Source organism: Phodopus roborovskii, unplaced genomic scaffold, assembly GCF_943737965.1.
Source record: "Phodopus roborovskii unplaced genomic scaffold, PHOROB, whole genome shotgun sequence".
Taxonomy (NCBI): Eukaryota; Metazoa; Chordata; class Mammalia; order Rodentia; family Cricetidae; genus Phodopus; species Phodopus roborovskii.
The window spans coordinates 131402-151244 of record NW_026126090.1 but is presented as its reverse complement, the minus strand read 5'-3'; the positions used below and the strand labels follow the sequence as shown (position 1 = coordinate 151244).

Here is a 19843-nt window from a genome sequence, read left to right as displayed (position 1 = left end):
CATATATGAGTGAGTACATACTGTGTTTCTCTTTTTGTGACTGGGTTACCTCATTCAGGATGGTTTCTTCAAGTGCCATCCACTTGCCTGCGAATTTCAAGATACCATTATTTTTTTCTGCAGAGTAGTATTCCATTGTGTAGATGTGCCACATCTTCATTAACCATTCTTCAGTTGAGGGGCATCTAGGTTGCTTCCAGGTTCTTGCTATTACAAATAGTGCTACTATGAATATAGTTGAACAGATGTCTTTGTTGCATGGATGTGGATCATTTGGGTATATGCCTAAGAGGGGGATTGCTGGGTCCTATGGTAAACTAATTCCCTTTTGGTCTTATCAACTGTGTCCTTTGCCTTACAGAAGCTTCTAAGTTTGAAGAGGTCCCATTTATTAATTGTTTCTTTCAGTGTCTGTGCCCCTGGAGTTATGTTCAAGAAGCGGTCTCCTATACCAATTTGTTCAAGGGTACCTCCTACTTTCTCTTCTAAGAGTTTCAATGTGGCTGGATTGATGTTGAGGTCTTTGATCCATTTGGACTTGAGTTTTGTGCATGGCGACAGACATGGGTCTATCTGCAGTCTTCTACACACCCTCATCCAATCGTGCCAGCACCATTTGTTGAAGATGCTGTCTTTGCCCCATTGTATAATTTTAGCTGTTTTGTCAAAAATCAGGTGTTCATAGGTGCGTGGATTAATATCAGGATTTTCAATTCAATTCCATTGGTCTACCTGTCTATTTTTATGCCAATACCAGGCTGTTTTCAGAACTATAGCTCTGTAGTAGAGCTTAAAGTCAGGAATGGTGATGCCTCCTGAAGTTCTTTTATTGTATAGGGTTGTTTTGGCTATCCTGGGTCTTTTGTTTTTCCATATAAAGTTGATTGTTATCCTTTCAAGGTCGGTGAAGAATTGTGGTGGGATTTTAATGGGGATTGCATTGAATCTGTAGATTGCTTTTGGTAACATTGCCATTTTTACTATGTTTATCCTACCTAACCAAGAGCATGGGAGGTCTTTCCATTTTCTGGTATCTTCTTTAATTTGTTTTTTAGAGTCACAAAGTTCTTATTATATAGATCTTTTACTTGTTTGGTAAGCGTTACACCAAGATACTTTATGTTGCTTGTGGCTATTGTAAAGGGTGATGTTTCTCTGATTTCTTTCTCTGCCTCTTTGTCGTCTGAAAAAAATAGGGCTACTGATTTTTTTGAGTTTATCTTGTATCCTGCTAGTTTGCTGAAGGTGTTTATCAGCTGTAGGAGTTCCCTGGTAGAGTTTATTGGGTCCTTATGTAAACTATCATATCATCTGCAAATAGAGACAGTTTGACTTCTTCCTTTCCAATTTGGATGCCCTTGATCTCCTTTTGTTGTCTTATAGCATTAGCTAGAACTTTTAGTACGATATTGAAGAGATATGGAGAGAGAGAACAGCCTTGTCTTGTGCCTGATTTTAGAGGAATTGGCTTAAGTTTCTCTCCATTCAGTTTGATGTTGGCAGTTGGTTTGCTGTATATTGCTCTTATTATGTTTAGGTATGTTCCTGTTATCCCTGACCTCTCTAATACCTTTATCATGAAAGGGTGTTGAATTTTATCGAAGGCTTTTTCCGCATCTAGGGAGATAATCATATGGTTTTTCTTTTTCAGTTTGTTTATATGGTGGATCACGTTGATAGATTTTCGTATGTTAAACCATCCCTGCAATCCAGGTATGAAGCCTACTTGATCATGGTGGATGATTTCTCTGATGTATTTTTGAATTCGGTTTACCATTATTTTATTGAGTATTTTTGCATCGATGTTCATCAGGGATATTGGTCTGTAGTTTTCTTTCTTAGTTGTGTCTTTGTGAGGTTTGGGTACCAAAGTTATTGTGGCCTCATAAAAGAGTTTGGCAATAAACCTTCTGTTTCTATCTTGTGGAACAGTTTGAGGAGTAGTGGTATTAGTTCTTCCTTGAATGTCTGGTAGAATTCTGCACTGAATCCATCTGGCCCTGGACTTTTTTTCATTGGAAGGCTTTCGATGACTGCTTCTATTTCATTTCGGTTTAAGTTGTTTGTCTGTTCTTGATTTAACTTTGGTAAGTGATAGTTATCCAGAAACTTGTCCATTTCCTTTGAATTTTCAATTTTTGTGGAATACAGATTTTAGAAGTATGACCTGAAAATTGAATGGATTTCCTCTGTGTCTGTTGTTATGTTCCCCATTTCGTTTCTGATTTTGTTAATTTGCATGTTCTGTCTCTGCTTTTTCGTTAATTTGGATAAAGGTTTATCTATCTTGTTGATTTTCTCAAAAAACCAACTCTTTGTTGCATTGATTTTTTGTATTGTTTTCCTGGTTTCTATTTTGTTGATTTCAGCCCTCAAGGTGATTATTTCCTGGCGTCTGCTCCTGCGGGGTGAATTCGCTTCTCTCTGTTCTAAGGTTTTCAGTTGTGCTGTTAATTCATTTATGTGACTATCCTCTGTTTTCTTCATATGGGCACTTAGTGCAATGAACTTCCTTCGTAGCACTGCTTTCAAGGTGTCCCATAAGTTCGGGTATGTTGTATCCTCATTCTCGTTGAATATTAGAAAGTCTTTAATTTCTTTCTTTATTTCTTCTTTGACCCAGGAGTGGTGCAATTGCACATTGTTCAGTTTCCATGAGTTTGCAGGTTTTCTGCTATTTGTGTTGTTGTTGAATTCCAGTGGTGGTCCGATAAGATACAGGGGACTATTCTTATTCTCTTGTATCTGTTGAGGTTTGTTATGTCTCCTAGTATGTGGTCGATTTTAGCGAAGGTTCCATGTGGAGCAGAGAAGAAGGTATATTCTTTTGTCTTTGGATGGAATGTTCTATAGATGTCTGTTAGCCCCAGTTGAGACATAACTTCTGTTAATTCTTTTGTTTCTTTGTTGAGTTTCTCATTTGTGGTCCTGTCTAGTGTTGAGAGTGGTGTATTGAAGTCTCCCACTATAAGTGTGTGAGGTTTTATATGAGCTTTGAGTTTTAGTAGTGTTTCCTTTACGAATGTGGGTGACTTTGTATTAGGGGCATAGATGTTCAGAATTGAGACTTTGTGTTGATGGATTTCTCCTGAGATGAATATGAAATGACCGTCTTCATCTCTTTTGACTAGTTTTGGTTTGAAGTGTAGCTTGTTAGATATTAGGATAGCTACGCCTTCTTGCTTCTTATTTCCATTTGATTGGAAAATTTTTTCCCAACCCTTTACCCTGAGGTAATGTCTATCTTTGGAGCTAAGATGTGTTTCTTGTATGCAGCAGAAGGATGGATTCTGTCTTCGTATCCATTCTGTTAGCCTGTGTCTTTTTATAGGTGAGTTAAGACCATTAATGTTGAGGGTGAGTAAGGTCCATTGATTGTTGATGCTTGTTTGGTTTAGGTTTGTTGTTGGCAGTGGTATTGTGAATATATTTGTTCTGCTTTACCCTAGGTTTCTGGTGTAGTTGGATTATCTGTTGCCTACATTTTTGTGGGCGTAGTTACCTTCCTTGGGTTGGAATTTTCCTTCCAATACTTTCTGTAGGGCTGGATTTGTAGATACATATTGGGAAAATCTGGTTTTGTCATTGAATATCTTGTTCTCTCCATCTATATTTACTGAGAGTTTTGCTGGATATAGTAGCCTAGGCTGGCATCCGTGTTCTCTTAATACTTTCAGAACATCTATCCAGGACCTTCTGGCCTTGAGGGTTTCCATGGAGAAGTCAGGTGTAATTTTGATAGGTCTGCCTTTATATGTTACCTGTCCTTTTTCCTTCGCTGCTCTTAATATTCTTTCTTTATTCTGTATGCTATGTGTTTTGATTATTATATGTCGAGGGGTCTTTTTTCTTTGGTCCAGCCTATTTGGGGTTCGGTATGCTTCTTGTACTTTCATGGGCATGTCCTTCTTCAGATTTGGAAAGTTTTCCTCGATGATTTTGTTGAATATGTTTTCAGCACCTTTGAGCTGGGCTTCCTCACCTTCCTCTATGCCTATTATTCTTAGGTTTGGCCTTTTCATGGTGTCCCACATTTCCTGGATGTTGTGTGTTAAGGATTTGTTGGATTTATGGTTTTCTTTGGTCGATGAATCTATTTCTTCTAGTTTATCTTCTGTGCCTGAGATTCTCTCTTCCATCTCTTGAATCCTATTTGTTATGCTTGTGTCCGTGGTTTCCGATTTTTTACCCAGCTTTTCAATTTCCAGCTTTCCTTCCATTTGTGTTGCCTTTATTTTCTCAATTTCGGTTTCTAAGTATCTTGTGTAAGCCTACAAGCTATCTTCTGAGAAAGTAGATTTCAAACCTTTTATGTATTACTATCTATCTGAAATATAAGAGATATTATGGAAATTTTCTTATATCATATATAAATGACACATTAGAGTATATGTATATTCTTGTTAATGTTACATCAAAGAAGTCTCTTCACGTGAATCAAATTAATTTTGGTCATTCTTCAACTTTATGTGATTGTATTTTCCATGTGTCTAAAAGTCACATTTGTTATGCATTTTCAGATTTTCAGTAAAATACTGGCTGCGATTCTGATGTCTTAGAACAAGTCATTATGATTGAAAGGAACAAAATGTTACTTATACTTGGAGAATGAAAAAAAATGGACAAATGGTGGGAGACTTAATTCAGTAATCTTTTATCACCTTAAAATATTCAAGGACAGGAAATAGAGTTACTACTAAGGATAAATTTACATAAGGAACTGAAAAAAATATAAAGAACTCGATAGAAAATATTTCCATCCCTCTTTTTCTAGAAGCATATGATCACTTATATTTTCTTCCTCTATGTATGGTTCTGTTCTTTTCTTCTCTAAAGTTCGTTTGTTATAGAACTTCTCTAAGCATATAGCAGAATTAGCAAAAAGAATAAGATTGTCTACCCTCATTTTCACACAACCAGTAGGGAAAATTTTATCTGAATACCAATTCTAAATTTCTAATCTTATAGGGTTACTCTAATTTGAATCAAATGCTAGGTACATGCAATCTAAAGACTAGGTTGCATAAGACTGTTTTTGTACTTAGGAGTAGAAATTATTTCATAGGAACAAAGATAATGAACAAAACAATCCATAATGTTTTAGTCAGGAAGGTCATACAAAGCCTATCAAGCATAAGTTTGTAGCTATTCAAGTTGCTATTCTCTCTAGGGTAAATGCTTTAGTGTTTTCTGTTTTGTTTTTAGCCGAAAAGGCTATAACTTTGTGATTTATTTGTTTTTCCAGCCAATAACTACAACAGTCTTATCATATGGACCTCCCATACAATATACATCCCTTCCAAATCAAAGATTACCTGAGAGTTACTCGTCTTCACAAAGAGTTGACACTCCAAGGTAACTCCCACTAATAATCAGATCTGTCTATATTCAATTTTCACCTAGACTTGAATGTAAAAATACTCTATTTTTAATTTATTGTACATTTTAAATGTGATACTTGTTCCCTAAATGTTAATATATTGACTAGATAGTGACAAGAAAATTACATATTGAGAAAGAAGTATCATACTCAGAAAATAGTTAATGTAAGGGAAGATGCAAATAGTTAATGTCAGAGTGTACAATAAACTCACTAATTTTTTAAAGCTTAATGATGTCTTTTGCTTTGTACAGTCAAAAAATATGACTACATGCTCCATAGTATTTTCTTTCAGAATAATTTCAATAGAGAAAATGTCTTAGTACCAAGTTATTTAAACATGTATTTATGTTTGTTTTTCTTGAAGTGATGAAGGAGCAGTTGTACTGGAACATGATAAAGGAAGCAAATCTGAAACAGAAATTTCTGATACAAATGCATCTGAAACTTTGGGGGGTTCTTTTTACTATAAAACTTTCCAAGACCTAACAATTATTGAAAGTGATACTCCTCTTATGGACTCTGGTTCTGAAAGATGTATAATTGATTCTGACTCTGACAGAGGTGTTGTGTCAGATTTTGAGGTAGAACAGTCTTCTGACTCAGAAAAGTCTCCTAGGCATTCAGATTCTAGAAAATGCCTGTTAAAAGCAGAAAATGATCAAATGGATTCAGTCTCTGTTGAAGACATGAATAAGACAGGGCAACCACTGGTGAGAATTGAACAGTGTCAGATGGAATCTGTATCTCTGGAACATTGGGTGACCTCAGGCTCAGAAATGTTCCTGGAATATTCTGACTCTGAAAGAGAGTCTGACTCTGATAATGAAATGAAGAAAGAAGAAAAACGTCAAATGGCTTCAGATTCTATAAAACGTCTAATGACATCTGAAAAAACAATGATGGAGACTGAAAATTTCTGGAAGATTCCTGATTCTGAGAGTATTGCAGTGGACTCAAGCATAGAAAAAGGTAGAACATCAATATCTAAGCTACATCTGATACAGATGGAAAAAATAGAAAAGCAAAGATCTAAGAGATATATGGAGGACTCTGACTCTGAAACAAGTGAGATGGACTCAGATTCAGAAAGACATGAGCTAGCCTCAGCAGCTGTGAAATGTTTCATGGATACAAAAACATTTCATCTGAGCACTGCTAGTAACAGGTTCTCAAAGGATTCTTGGTCTGAACGAAGAACAGTGAACTCAGACTCTGAAAGCCCTGTGATGTCCTCTGATTCTGTGAAGCACTTGAAGAAGGCCGAAACATGTAAAAGTACTTGTAACTTGGAAAGACTGAAGGTGGCTCAGAAAACTGAGTCTCTGCAGGATTGGTTGGATGCCAAAAGAAAACAGTTAGATTCTGATCATAGTGGACACTGGGATAACTCTGGAAAATATCAGTTTAAGTCTATAGTACCTCAAGATAGCTTTGGAAAATGTCAGGGTGACCTTCAAACATTTCAGAGTATCACTGAAAAAGATCAAGTAGACTCCAGTTCTGAAGAATATCAGAAAAAAAACGGAAATGAAAGAAATCAAAATGAACCTGAAAGTAAAAGGACAGAGAAGGGTTTTGACAATGAGGGGTTTCAAATGGTTAAGGAAAAAGAAGGACATCTCATGGAGTCTGACCGTCATGATTCAGAAAATGAAGCACACCGGCTTGGTGCTCGTAGAAAGGATAATCGTCCTCCAGGTAAGCTAAAATGTATGGGGCCTTTGAAAATATCTTATGAATTTTATTAATAACATCATAACAGTTCCAAAAATGTCAGTAACTGATATATTTGGGGCTGAAGTCACTTAAGAAAACTCAAAAGAAATTCAGAAACTGAACATCTTCATACCAGATTATTATTTCACTTTCAAAATTGGGAATATCATCTTACTTTAGGTAAAATTTTATCTCTTCTATTTTAAAAGGGGGAAGGTTAAAAATGGTTATGAAAACAATGTATATTCTGGCCTAAGAACACAATGTTAAATTTAGCTCCCATCATTCTGAAATAAGTAAAAGGACATTTTTCCTATTTAGTTATTGTAAAGAGATTTAAGTATAGAAGCCTAAGTACATCAGCATTTAAATTACCTTTTTTCATGTCATAATGGTTTTTCTCAAGTTCCATAATTTTCAATGAATAGTTGCATTTATCTGTTAATTGTGTTTATTTTATCATAGTACATCATGACCTCTTTGGGGGGAAATGACCCTTTCACAGGGATCACATATCAGATATCCTGCATATCAGCCATTTACATTATAATTTATAACAGTCACATTTCATTCATGAAGTAATAACAGAAATAATTTTATGGTTTATGGTCACCACAACATGAGGAACTGCATTAAAGGAATTAGGAAGATTGAGAACTGCTACCCTAGAGAATTTGATTGACACTTAAGAGCAAATAAATATGCTTTATATAGAACTGCTATGAACTATTTTAAATATTATACGTGTATTGAGTCAGTGGCACTAGTGTATAAAGTTCACAGATTTTACATATGCAAATGTATCAGGTCTTTCCAATACTAGAAAGTAGGTTACTATTATCATCTTTATTTTACAAATGAAGAAACTGAGGTGCAAATAAGTAACCAAAATAGCACAAAAAGTAATAGGGTATGAGCTCATGCTCCAGTGTTTATGTTGCTGACCATGAAGATACACTATTAGACAACTCTAAGAGGTTATTTCTCACTGAGAACCATGAAAAGAAATAAGTTCAGGTTGTTTGTCTGGTACTTTGAACTTAGTGTTATCTGAATATAGTGTCTTAGTTTACAAGCATAGTAATGATACATGTATTTTAATAATTTTATCCTGGATTTTCTAATTTAGAAAAAAAACAATTGTAAAAAATTGAATGTGGTAGCCCATGCATTTAATCCTAGTGCTGGGGTGGCAGATGTTAACATTCCTAAGATTCAATGGCCGGCCAGCCAACATTGGCTAATAAGACAGCTCAAGTTCCCACTGAGAGATTTTATTAAAAAAAAATCAGAACAAAACTGAAAAACTCTGAGGAAAGATACCTGATATTGATCTCTGACCTTCACCTTCATGCATAAATACACAAAGGTATGTTTTCCTCCACATAAATGTACACACATAGGTATGTATTAGCACTCATGAGTGTGCACAAAAAAAACAGTAATGTTAATATAGTATATATGTGCATACTACAAACATTGAGAACTAACGCTCAAGTAGATATCTTCCCTAAAAGGCCAGTACTAAAGTTCAATCAGACTTCTTTCATAAATGCCCACATAGATAATTATTTACCAAGCTAGAATACAGAAACTCCTTGTCTAGTATTTTCTCAAATATATCTGTGAATTTAGTTTATAACTGTGTACCTTAGTTAGGGTGACTAATGCTATGACAAAAGATCATGACCAAGGCAAATTATAAAATGGAACATTTAATGGGGATTTACTTAACAGTTTCAGGAAGTTAATCCGTTATCATGGTGGGAAGCATGGCCACAGGCAGACAGACATGTTGCTTGATCAGTACATAAGAACTCAGATCTGATCCAAAGTTTACACATAGATGGGGACAGAAAAACTGGCCTGGCGTGGGCTTTTGAAATCTCAAAGGCCACCTGCATTAACACATATCCTCCAAAAAGGTCAAACTTACTCTAACAAGACCACGAATCATAATCCTTCTCAAACATTTCTTCTAACTGGAGACCAAGTATTAAAGCATGAGCCTGTGGAGGCCATTCACATCCAAACCACCTCACTAAGAAAATATTATTTGCACTGAAACTAATAGTTAAGTATATTTTCCCTTAATATTTAAATTTGAATGGAATTATCAAATATCATAATAACCCACATAAAGCATGCATTGGTATATGCATAATCAGAAGAAACACTTTGAAATAATTGGACTAAATTTTACTAAGTGTTGTTATTATGTAAATCATATTAACAATGATATACCAATAGCTTTTAAAATATTATGAAAGTTGGCATTAAAATATATGATTACAGTTAGGAAATGTGACATATTATTAATGTCCTCTCTAAACACAATCATTTCTCAGTATGCTTCCTGCTTTGTTTCACACATAAACAACTTAGTCTACAAAGTCTCAAGTAAAACTATCAACCCTTATTGTCTAGAAACCTATATAAATTTTGGAGTTTGAGAAACATATCCTAGGATTTTACAGATACCATGCAGTATTTTACTGCTTGTTGCCAGATAAATGTTTAATCACAATTTATTATTGCTCAGCTTATTCTGATAATAATAGACCTTTCAGTTTACTTGTTTGGAAAGAACGATGCCCAAATTCCCAAATATTGTGTATAAATGTTTGTTTTCATTTAATTGAACTTTGTTATATAAAATAAAATAATAAAATAAAAAAATCAAAAAGATATTAAAGAAGTAAAAAAATATTGAGAAAAGATTCCTAATGATATTTGTATATACATATAGATCGATTCCTTAGTGCCTAGCCTCTAACTGTATTCCTCCTTCACCATCCCCATGCCTGGGTTTGTCTCAACTTTTTAAGGAAGTTTTAAATGAAAACCTTAACTATGTACAAATAATTGTTTAAAACTAAAAAAAAAAAAAAAAAAAAAAAAAGATACCATGCACTTGAGATCCACAGCCCAGCCAGACACTGGGTCCAATTCCTGAAGTTCAGTCTAAGAAAGAGGAGAGATTATATGATTAAGAGGGGTCAAGATCATGACAGGGAATTCCACAGGAACAGCTGATCTGAGCTCCTGGAGCTCAGGACTCTAAACCAACAGCTATAGAACATTCATGGGAATGACCTAGTCCCTCTGCATGTGGATAACAGTTGTATAGCTTGGTTTGTTTGTGGGGACTCTAGAAGTAGGACCAGGATCTGCCCCTGATGCATGAGCTGACATTTTGGAGCCCATTCTCTATTGTGGCATGCCTTGCTCAGCCTTGATACAGGCAGGAGGAGCTTGGTTCTGTCACAATTTGATATGCTATGCATAGGAGGCCTTATCCTTTCTGAGGAGTAGATTGGGTAGCAAGGAATGAGGTGAGGAAATGGGTGGAGAGGAGGGAGGGGAAACTGTAGTTGGTATGTAAAATAAAGTATTTAAAATTAAAGAAAAGTTTTGGAGGAGTACCTGGGATTCCTCACTCATGTGTACATATTATATATTAAAATATAAATTGATACTCTGAATACTATTTTTATACCTACAATTAAAATTTGTAAGTATAAAGTGTTTTTACAAACTTATATGCCTTCTTTAACAAAATTTCTGCTGAAAAATTTACTCAGTTTTGTTATATTGTATCTAATTTTCCCCTTTTTATTAATAAATAAGATGTTTATAATAAAGATAAAAACCTGCTCTTTGTGCTGTACCTCTGCCCTACATTTCCAAATTAGCAATAAAACAAAGGAATCCTTCATTATGTTTTAACACTAATTAGATGTAAGAAAAAGAGTTAGTTATATCCCCAACTCCCAAAATGAAGTCACTTTCATTCTGTGACTAAGCAAACTAAGTAGATGACACTGTTTAGCCAACTAGTCACTCTATTATTATGAACTTGCTGCAATGTTTTTAAAGCTGACTATATTTTTACTTGTTACATAAAGTTATACATGCCATAACATTTTAAACTTCATTTTTCTGCTTTGAGGTAGCATTGCCTTAATGAAAGAAACATAGCCAATAAAGGTGTGTGTGTGTGTGTGTGTGTGTGTGTGTGTTACATATAGAGAACATTTAAATTCATACCATATATGTGGCAAGATAAAAGAACATTGAGAAAGTGAATGAGAATAGACCTGAAGGAAATTGGTAACATCTGAGGATGAGTATTCCAGAAAAACAAAAACAAAAACAAAACAAAAAACGGCAAATACAAAACCCATAGAGTAGGAATATAACTGTTGTTCATTATAGCCAAAATGTTGAGACTGCTCACATACTCAGCAAATAATTAGTGGATAATTTAAATGTTGCATATCTACACAATGGACGTTATTTAGCAATACAAAAAATGGAGTGTTCATTTTTGTTATGTCATAGGTAAACCTGGAAGACATTATTCTGAGTACAAGCAACTAATCAGAAAGAAGCACATGTTGCACCTTTCCATGTATATAAAATGCCCTATAATATAAATCCTTAGAGGCAGAACATATCTTAGTGGTTCCTTACGACTGTGGTAGAAGAGACTAGAAGGTTATGACTAAATGGTATATGGCATTTATTTAAACACTTCATTTTTAACATGGTTTTAGTATGCTTTATGAAATTTGGGAATAAGAGTATCATTACAAATAAGTATATCAAATACAATTTTTATTGTGGAATTTTGTACTAAACATTCTTTTCAATAATATCATTTTATTAGTAATTGGAAAATAACTGAGTCTGTTTAATATGATTCTAGGTTTTTGGAGGCCTATTACCCTTACTCCAAAGCTTGGCCAGGAAAAGAAAACTAAAGAACATACATATGTACAGCAAAAAGATAACAGAGGTGAGTATATTCAGTAGAAGTTATCTAGAATTTAATCAAGTTATTTGTTAATATTTGGGAAAATAAATTCAGACTCTGAAGTGTTAGAGTGGTTACAAGATAATATAATACATAATTCTATGATTTACTACAATGTAAAAGCAGTACAACAAGGGCGCATGAAGTAAGGTCTAACTGTATTATGTATATTTATATACATAATTAATGAAGGAACAGTTTTTGGCTACTTGCGTGGTGTTTTCCTGAAATGGTGGCGAGATTCCCAATACCTACAATGTATTTTTAATGGTTTAGGATATAATTCAACCAATAAAGTATGAAACCCAGTGATTTCTAATATGTTCCTAGATATACACAGCTATCAACTCTTTTAGAATATTTAGTACAATGACAACTCTGCAAACACTATGTATCTTCCCTCAGAAACAATAATCAAATTCTGTCATTTTTTTCCTTTGTCAGTACATTCATTTAATTAGTATAATTACTTCAAGTTTACTCCATTTTAGTGTGTATTTTACTTTTTATGACTGAACAATTAGGAATTATCATATTTTATATATAGACCTGTAAATTGATGGGTGTATTCATTCAAGCTCAGATACAATTAATAAGGTTATTCTGTTTTCCAAAGATTCTATGAGGGCATGTGTTTTATTTCTTGCCAGTAATATGTCTAGAAGTGAAATTACATCACAGTTCATTAATTGTTGCTTAACTAACTGTCCCAAAGTTATATATTGTTTCCAAAATTAGTGTGTACATACAAATAACATTATGCTGACTGAGCATGTTGTATTTATCACATACACATGCACACACACACACACACACACACATGCACAAACACATGTACACACATGTATTTAACAACAGTTTAAGAATAAAGAGGCCATAAATTTAAAAAAGAACAAGGAGTACATGGAAGGATTTGTAGGAAAGAAGGAAATTATGTAAATATAATCACCCAAAATCATTTATTTAAACTTCCTTTTTTATATATTGTTTGTGTTTTCTTTTCACATATTCATTTCTCCGTACCTTCATATTTTCCGTCTGCCCTTGCAACTTCCCCACAAAAAAAATATAATCAAATTTAGGCAAAGAAAGTAAAAATTAATCTCATCTTGGAAAGTGTAATGTGACACAGTGAGTCACACAGTAAACACTTTTACCCATACATCTTTACTTGCAAGTGTTCATTGCAAAGAGTCTTTGGTCTGATTTGAGGCCTCACTTGGATTCCTCTTGGATATCCTGTTGTCTCTCTTTGTCATGGAGATACTACACTTTTGGTTGTGCAGGACCAGCCTCCTCATGTGTTCTAGAACATCATAGTTGGAGAGGTAGGTAGGGGGACATTGCCCCCCTTTGCCTCATACCCTTCTCTGCCTACTATACACAAGAGAGCTTCCTCCTTACCGGTTGCAGCACTCAGGAAACCAGGCACTGCTCTTCACCTGGACAGTATAGTAGAGCTGACCCTCTTGGCAAAGGCACATGTGAGCTGACCCTGAGGGTGTGAGAGTGAAATAGCTGGCCATACTCCCTTCATCTGCTATATGATGGTGTGTTCAGGGTGAGATGCCCTCTACCATAACTTTCTGCCTGTAACAGGTGGGAGAACTGGCCCTGCCCTTCATCAGGTCTAGCACTTGGGAGAGTGGCCCCTACACCTTGCCTGGGCAATACAGTAGAGTTGGCCCTAAAGGTATGCATGTGGGAGAGCCAACACTGAGGATATGAAAGCAGAACTGACCCTGCCCTTTGATCATTGCTGCAAGGGATGAACTGACCAGAGCAATTCTGGAGAGCTTACCCAGGTGATGAGTCCAAGAGAGAGCTTCTAGGCTGATCAACCCAGCAACTACCCAGGCCCAGGGTAATAAGTTGGCCCACTCCAAAAAACTATTTTTTTTTAAAAAAAAACAATGTATATACATTATTTATATGACTTCATAATACTTTTTTTCTTTTGTGTGGAGTATATTTTTCTTGACATCAAAATGCAATTTAAATTTGGTAAAATATTTTGATATATTTATTTTCATATCTATAATCAATACCAGTTTTCCTTTTTGTGCCTTATAATTTGGATCTTGTACATAATAATACTTTTTCAATTTCAAGATTATCAAGTTTTCCATCATTTTTTTTCTAAGAGCTTCATAGGTTTGGATGTTAACATTTAACTGATTAGTATATTTTGTGATTTTCTTTTGTATAGTGTGATGTAAGGGAACTTTTCATTCTTTTTCAAGTAGCTGTACCTTATCCCATTATCAATTGTTAATAAGATTATTATTATTATTTTCTGCATGGAATGTTCTTGACACCTATGTAAAAATCAGCTTAAATTGATCAATAATTTTATGTCTAGATTGTAATTTTACCATTGATTTACCTGCTTATCATTGTAACATTACCACATATCATTTCAAAATAATTTCTGCTGTATGGGCATTTTACTAGCCCAGAATGACCCTCTGTGAACCACACTCAGAGTAACTGCCATGATACTCTATGATGAAATTTTGTCAGCAGAGTACTAAGAAATTTGGAGGGGGTAAATTAGGACTTCATAGTACTAAGTGAGGTGAAATCTTGCTGAGCACTAGAATAGTGGATCTAAGGAGTGTGCCAGATATCGAAAAGGATTATCTAGGGACAGAGACATCATTCACAATGAACTCCTAATGACCACATTATGGGATTCTGCCATTGGAGTAGTGCCCACAGACTGGCCCAGAATCTGTAAACTGATCTTTTAAAGGGAGACACACAAAAGAGAACAGGGCTACTTATGGCAGTGTAATTCATAGGAGTGACCCAAGCTTCTTCAAGACATATAAAAGAACATTGAGAAACTGAGTCTGAAACCAGCAACTTTTAATATCCTCTATCCTCATCCTGAGCAGTCTCCCTTTCACATCTATTTCCCCATATTTAATATCCAGTGTTAGTTTATCACACCAACTTGCTTCTCCTGTAGCTTTGCACTATATCATTTCCTTCTTTACTCTTTTATAGTTTTGCACCCCCCCAAAAAAAAAGAAAAAGGAAAACGAAAAACCACCATGGACTTGAACGGTCAGTAGGTCCTCAACCTCCTGAGGAATAAGACTCTTTATGTTGTCAAGTCATATATCTATCATCACACCAGTTTCTTTTCTGTCTACTTTTAAGCCCAAACTGTCCCAGCTATCTCCTCTTTAATTTTACATTTTATTGACACTTGAATTTATATTACCCTCCTCAAAATTCATGGATTTTTGTCTTTTCAGAGTGTCTCCAAGATTGCATAAATTCTGTTCACAGACATTTGTTAATTTATCTTATCTTTGATTGAGTATTCCAATTCCCCTAACTTGTCTTCATGCTCTGATATACTATCTTTTCGCTAATCTCATTACATGAGGTTTGTACTAAGCTTCTGTTTGATTTCTTAAATTTTCCATTTCCAGCATTTTACTTTGATATTATTCAGTAACTCTTCATTGAACATCACTTTTCCTATCCTTTATTGAATTCCCTTATTTCATTAAGCCGTTTTGCCTGTGCTGTCTTATAATTTTTTGGTGGATTTGTATCCTCTTTTCTTTGTATAATTTCTAAGTTGGTTTTATAATATTCCTGTACCACTAACTAGGAAAAAAACAGTGCCTGGCTAGGATATAGGCCCTAATACTATTAGTATGCTAAATTGATATGGTATTAAACTGTCCCGTATGTTATTATCTTTGTACCCATTGACTAATGAATCTCTTAGCCCCTCAGAGTAACTTCTTTTTTTTCAGTAGATGACAATACAAAAACTCACAACCCATTAATATGCAGAGAATAAGAGACTGTGGCATGCTCATCTCTAAATGGGATTTTATGTCATTACAGAAGAAGGTCTGAAAAAATATATAAGCCAAAAGGAGTGGCTATCTATAACACAACCATATATGCCTGACACAAGAGCACAGTCATACATATGAACTCAGAATAGCTAGGGCTATACATTATGAAAGGCTTCCCATGCTCCAGTACATGGATCCACAGATACACACATATAGTTATAACTAAGTGGACTCAGAGGGTATTAAATTTAAAAGAGAAATAAAGCACATGAAGTTGGGAGAGGAAGCTGGAGGGTATAGAAGATGGTTTGAAAGCGAGGGAATGAAGAGTAGATTATATTCAAAATTATATGCATATATGAATATTGAATTTTTGTGAGTCTAGTGTCTTACATGTAACTTATCTTTAATCCTAACTAAGGAAAACTATAACCATAACTATCTGTCTTCAACTCCATCAAAGACCACAGAAGGATAGTATATAAACTCTAGAAATGACAGAGACATCTTGGTACCTGATTAGTCATCTGAAGTTCTTCTGTAATGTTCCATCTTCAGCCTATAGACCATAGTGTGTCTGGCAGACTCGTCAGCAAAGCAGGAAACTTTAAACTGTCTTCTTGTATTGGCAGTTTGTCAGTCAATTTTCTCTGTGTCCTGCAGAATGTCTGGCAGACTCTTCCATGAAGCAGGAACTCTGTAGCAATGTCCATCTTGAATCAGCAGTCACTTTCCTGTGGGTCCTGCATGTCCACTTTATACAGCATAAAGTCAAACAGTCCAGACAAGAGCAGTACCTTGTCCAAATGGCTAGTCTTGCCATATTGGAAGTAAGGTTCATAACGTGTTTCTTCCTTTCTGAGGCAGGTGGTGTTGCCAGGAGCATTTTTATGTCTCACTGTCAAGAAAAACCCTAAACCATTTTAAATGCCATATGCTGTAGGTCTTTGAAAGTTTTGAAGAATGCCTATCTATCTCAAACACATCTCTGTGTATCTTGAAAAACTTAACTAACTTAACTCTAAGCTTTGACTCTTATAGGTAATTATCTATAATCTGTACTACATTATACATTACATTTCTAAATGAGGTATATAAACACAATACCTAAACAAAAGGAGAAATATACATATCACAAAATTGACCTTAACATGTTTCAATAAATGTAAAGCCATTCCAAAACAAATCTATATCATATTTCACTTTTTACCATTTATAACCAACCCCACTTAAATGAAAACAAACATAAATAATATTTGGTAATTTGGGCATTGTTCTTTCCAAAATGCTTCCTGCTGATAGGGGTCGCTGTCATTGGAGATCCTAAGATGATGTAGAAATCCTGGCTGTAGTCTACAAGACTGCCTTGTCCCAGTTGTTTTGAATGCTGGATCACCTGGTATCTGTTTCAGGTGGTCTGGCTTGATCAAACCACATTAGTCTGGAAGGAATCCACAGCTGTTCATTTTCTGTGGAAACAAAAATAGAAATCCTTTTCCCCAGTAACTTGTCCTTCAACTTAAATTTTGGAGTCAAAGCATTTTTTTTTTAAATTTAATTTATTATTTTACATGTCAATCCCAATTCCCCCTCCCTCCCTCCCTCCTTCCGTCCTTCCCTCCCTTTTACCCTCTCTGCCCTCTCACATGTACTCTAACCACCCTCCCCTCCCACCCCCCACCCCAATTCCATATGTAGGGGAACCATTTTATTCTTTTTCTCTCCCAAGGCTACATATATTTTAGAACACACTATAAACCTTTAGTGCTTTTTCTTAATGCGAATATGTCTTTACTTTAAATCTTTATCTTTTGCTGGCCATGAGTCTTTAATCTGGTACGTTATATGTACATCTAGAAATTGCCTCTACATTTTGTTTCCTTCTTGAAATTTATTGATAGATTAAAATAATAGGAAAAAGGATTGGTTCTAATCACTAAAGTTTCTACATCCAAAGCATTTACATTTCAAATTATTCCTCAGTGACAAAGCCAGTGGAATTGTGTCCTATTAATTTTTTTGCACATTTTCTGACCTGGATTATCCTTTTAGCACTTATGAAGTAAGACGTATTTAATATATTCACATCATTTTATCCTCTAAATTAGCTACATTTTAATAGAAAGTATTTTCATCCATTGCAGTAGCAGTTAATTTAGAATTTAGAATTACAACTTTATAGAAATTCTGGAAATAAAACAAGTGAAAAGGCAGCTGCTTTAATGATAGCAATGAAGATGTGACTTGATGTATTAGTTCATTTGTGGTACTATAATGCAGTATATGAAGCAACTTACTATATAAAGAAAAGGGTTTTGTAACTGTTCTGAAGGTGAAGCTTTGAAGGGATATATCCCATGATCACATTCTAGTTAGCAGAGTCCTAAGATGATACAGGGAAACAAATAACAAGGAACATGGAAGCCATAGTTTGCTATATATTCTCTGATTTATTTTACTTATCATATAAATCAACTAGGATTCAACCAACAGTTTTCACTAGAATGTTTTTATCTAATCACCTCCCAAAGATTCATCTTCTTAGTATTATTGCCATAGTTAGGATGAGAGCTAGGTTCAGCCACGTGCCCTCAATAAACTTATTAAAAGAACCTAAATAATAGTGAAGAACAAACAAAGGATATTAGTCAGTGTGGCAAAGTTGGGAAGAGGCACAAAAATACAGTGAAAACATTACCAATGTCATATTTGGCATTTTGACATAAGGTTAAGTTTTAAATAGAAGGTAAGAGGTATGTATAACTAAGTCATGGTCAAAAGGTGGTCGTGCCCCTAATTGACTTAGTATTTTCTTGACTCTGGTGTGTCCTGCATGGTGGTTTGACAAGCTTTCATGTTGGCAGTATGTGAAATTACAAGTTCTCCCTCTGACTATCATCAAGCCTAAGCCACTTCTCCCAATGTGTGATTCCTTGGGGAAATTATGAGTCTATGGTGTGCCTTGTTTCATCAGTCTAAATAACCTACTAAGAGACAGAAATGTTCCCTTTAAATGCCCTCATTTTTCTAGGCATTCCAGTTATATTTTCCCACTTATTTTTAAAAATATCATTCATGTATATAATGTATTTTTATCATACCTATGTCCCCATTCTCTTATTCTAACACATCTCCCTACTAACTTTGTGTCTTCTTACAAATGTTTTTATAACACACTGCATCCAATTAGTGTTGCACATATTCATAGTATCAACCACTGACCCATGGACAACCTACCACTGGCCACCACTCACAATGAAGTGAGTGATTCTTCCTCTGCCAGGTTCTTCCCTTGGTCTTTTAATTTCTCTATTCATGAGTTTTGACCATGTGTACAGAACCAGGGCTAAATTCCCTCCTGATGGGAGATGTCATTCTGTATATGTTTCTCATACTGGTTAATAAATAAAGCACTGTTGGCCAATAGGAAAGGAGGATAGGAGGGACTAGAAAACAAGGAAGAAGAGGAAGTAGTAAGGAGTCAGCATGGAGACTGGGAGACCAGACGCCTGCCTCACTCCCCGGTAAGGAGACCACGTGAAAATACATAGAAATGGGTTAATACTTAAGACAGAACTAGCCTATAAGAAACAAATAATGGGCCAACAGCATTATATCAAATACAGAGTCTCTGTGCGTTATTAGGGGCTGGCGTGGCGGCGGGACAAGACCAGCTGCAGGCAGAAAAACCGTACTCGTTACACCCTCCTGTGGAGCAAGCTTCAAATCCAATCAAGAGGTTGGTTGGTGACTCCATAAACAGTCTTATCATTAATGTTCTAGTGGTTACATCTTGCCTGGTAATCAAGTATTGTAGAATAAAGAGTACAATATTTTATAAGAGCATTGATGGCTTTTTTTCTCACCAAAGAGCCCACATAGCAATTTGTAGCACTATAAAACTATAAAGGAGAAAGGTAGCATCATTCTCAGTTCAAGAGTGATTTCTCTATACCCTACAAATGGAATATGGGATGTCTTTAGCAATAGGGTCTTGGCATCTAGTTAAGGTGGACAGCCAAGAGAAATAGATATATGCTTCATTGTTTTGGGTGCTTCTTAGGGAATGTGTGACACTGAAATTTTCATTAAGCCCAT

At 35.2% G+C, this 19843-nt stretch overlaps 1 protein-coding gene across 1 annotated transcript in view; it reads left to right on the top strand.

Annotated features, from left to right (window-relative positions):
- The first annotated feature begins 6098 nt into the window (after positions 1-6098).
- LOC127218428 (dentin sialophosphoprotein) overlaps positions 6099-19843 on the top strand; it is a 34527-nt gene continuing 20782 nt past the window's right edge. Inside the window, exons 1-2 of the mRNA XM_051179446.1 lie at positions 6099-7081; positions 11811-11900. Of these exons, the coding sequence (XP_051035403.1) occupies positions 6115-7081; positions 11811-11900 (1057 nt within the window). The 5' untranslated portion in view covers positions 6099-6114. The remainder of the gene's footprint in view (positions 7082-11810; positions 11901-19843) is intronic.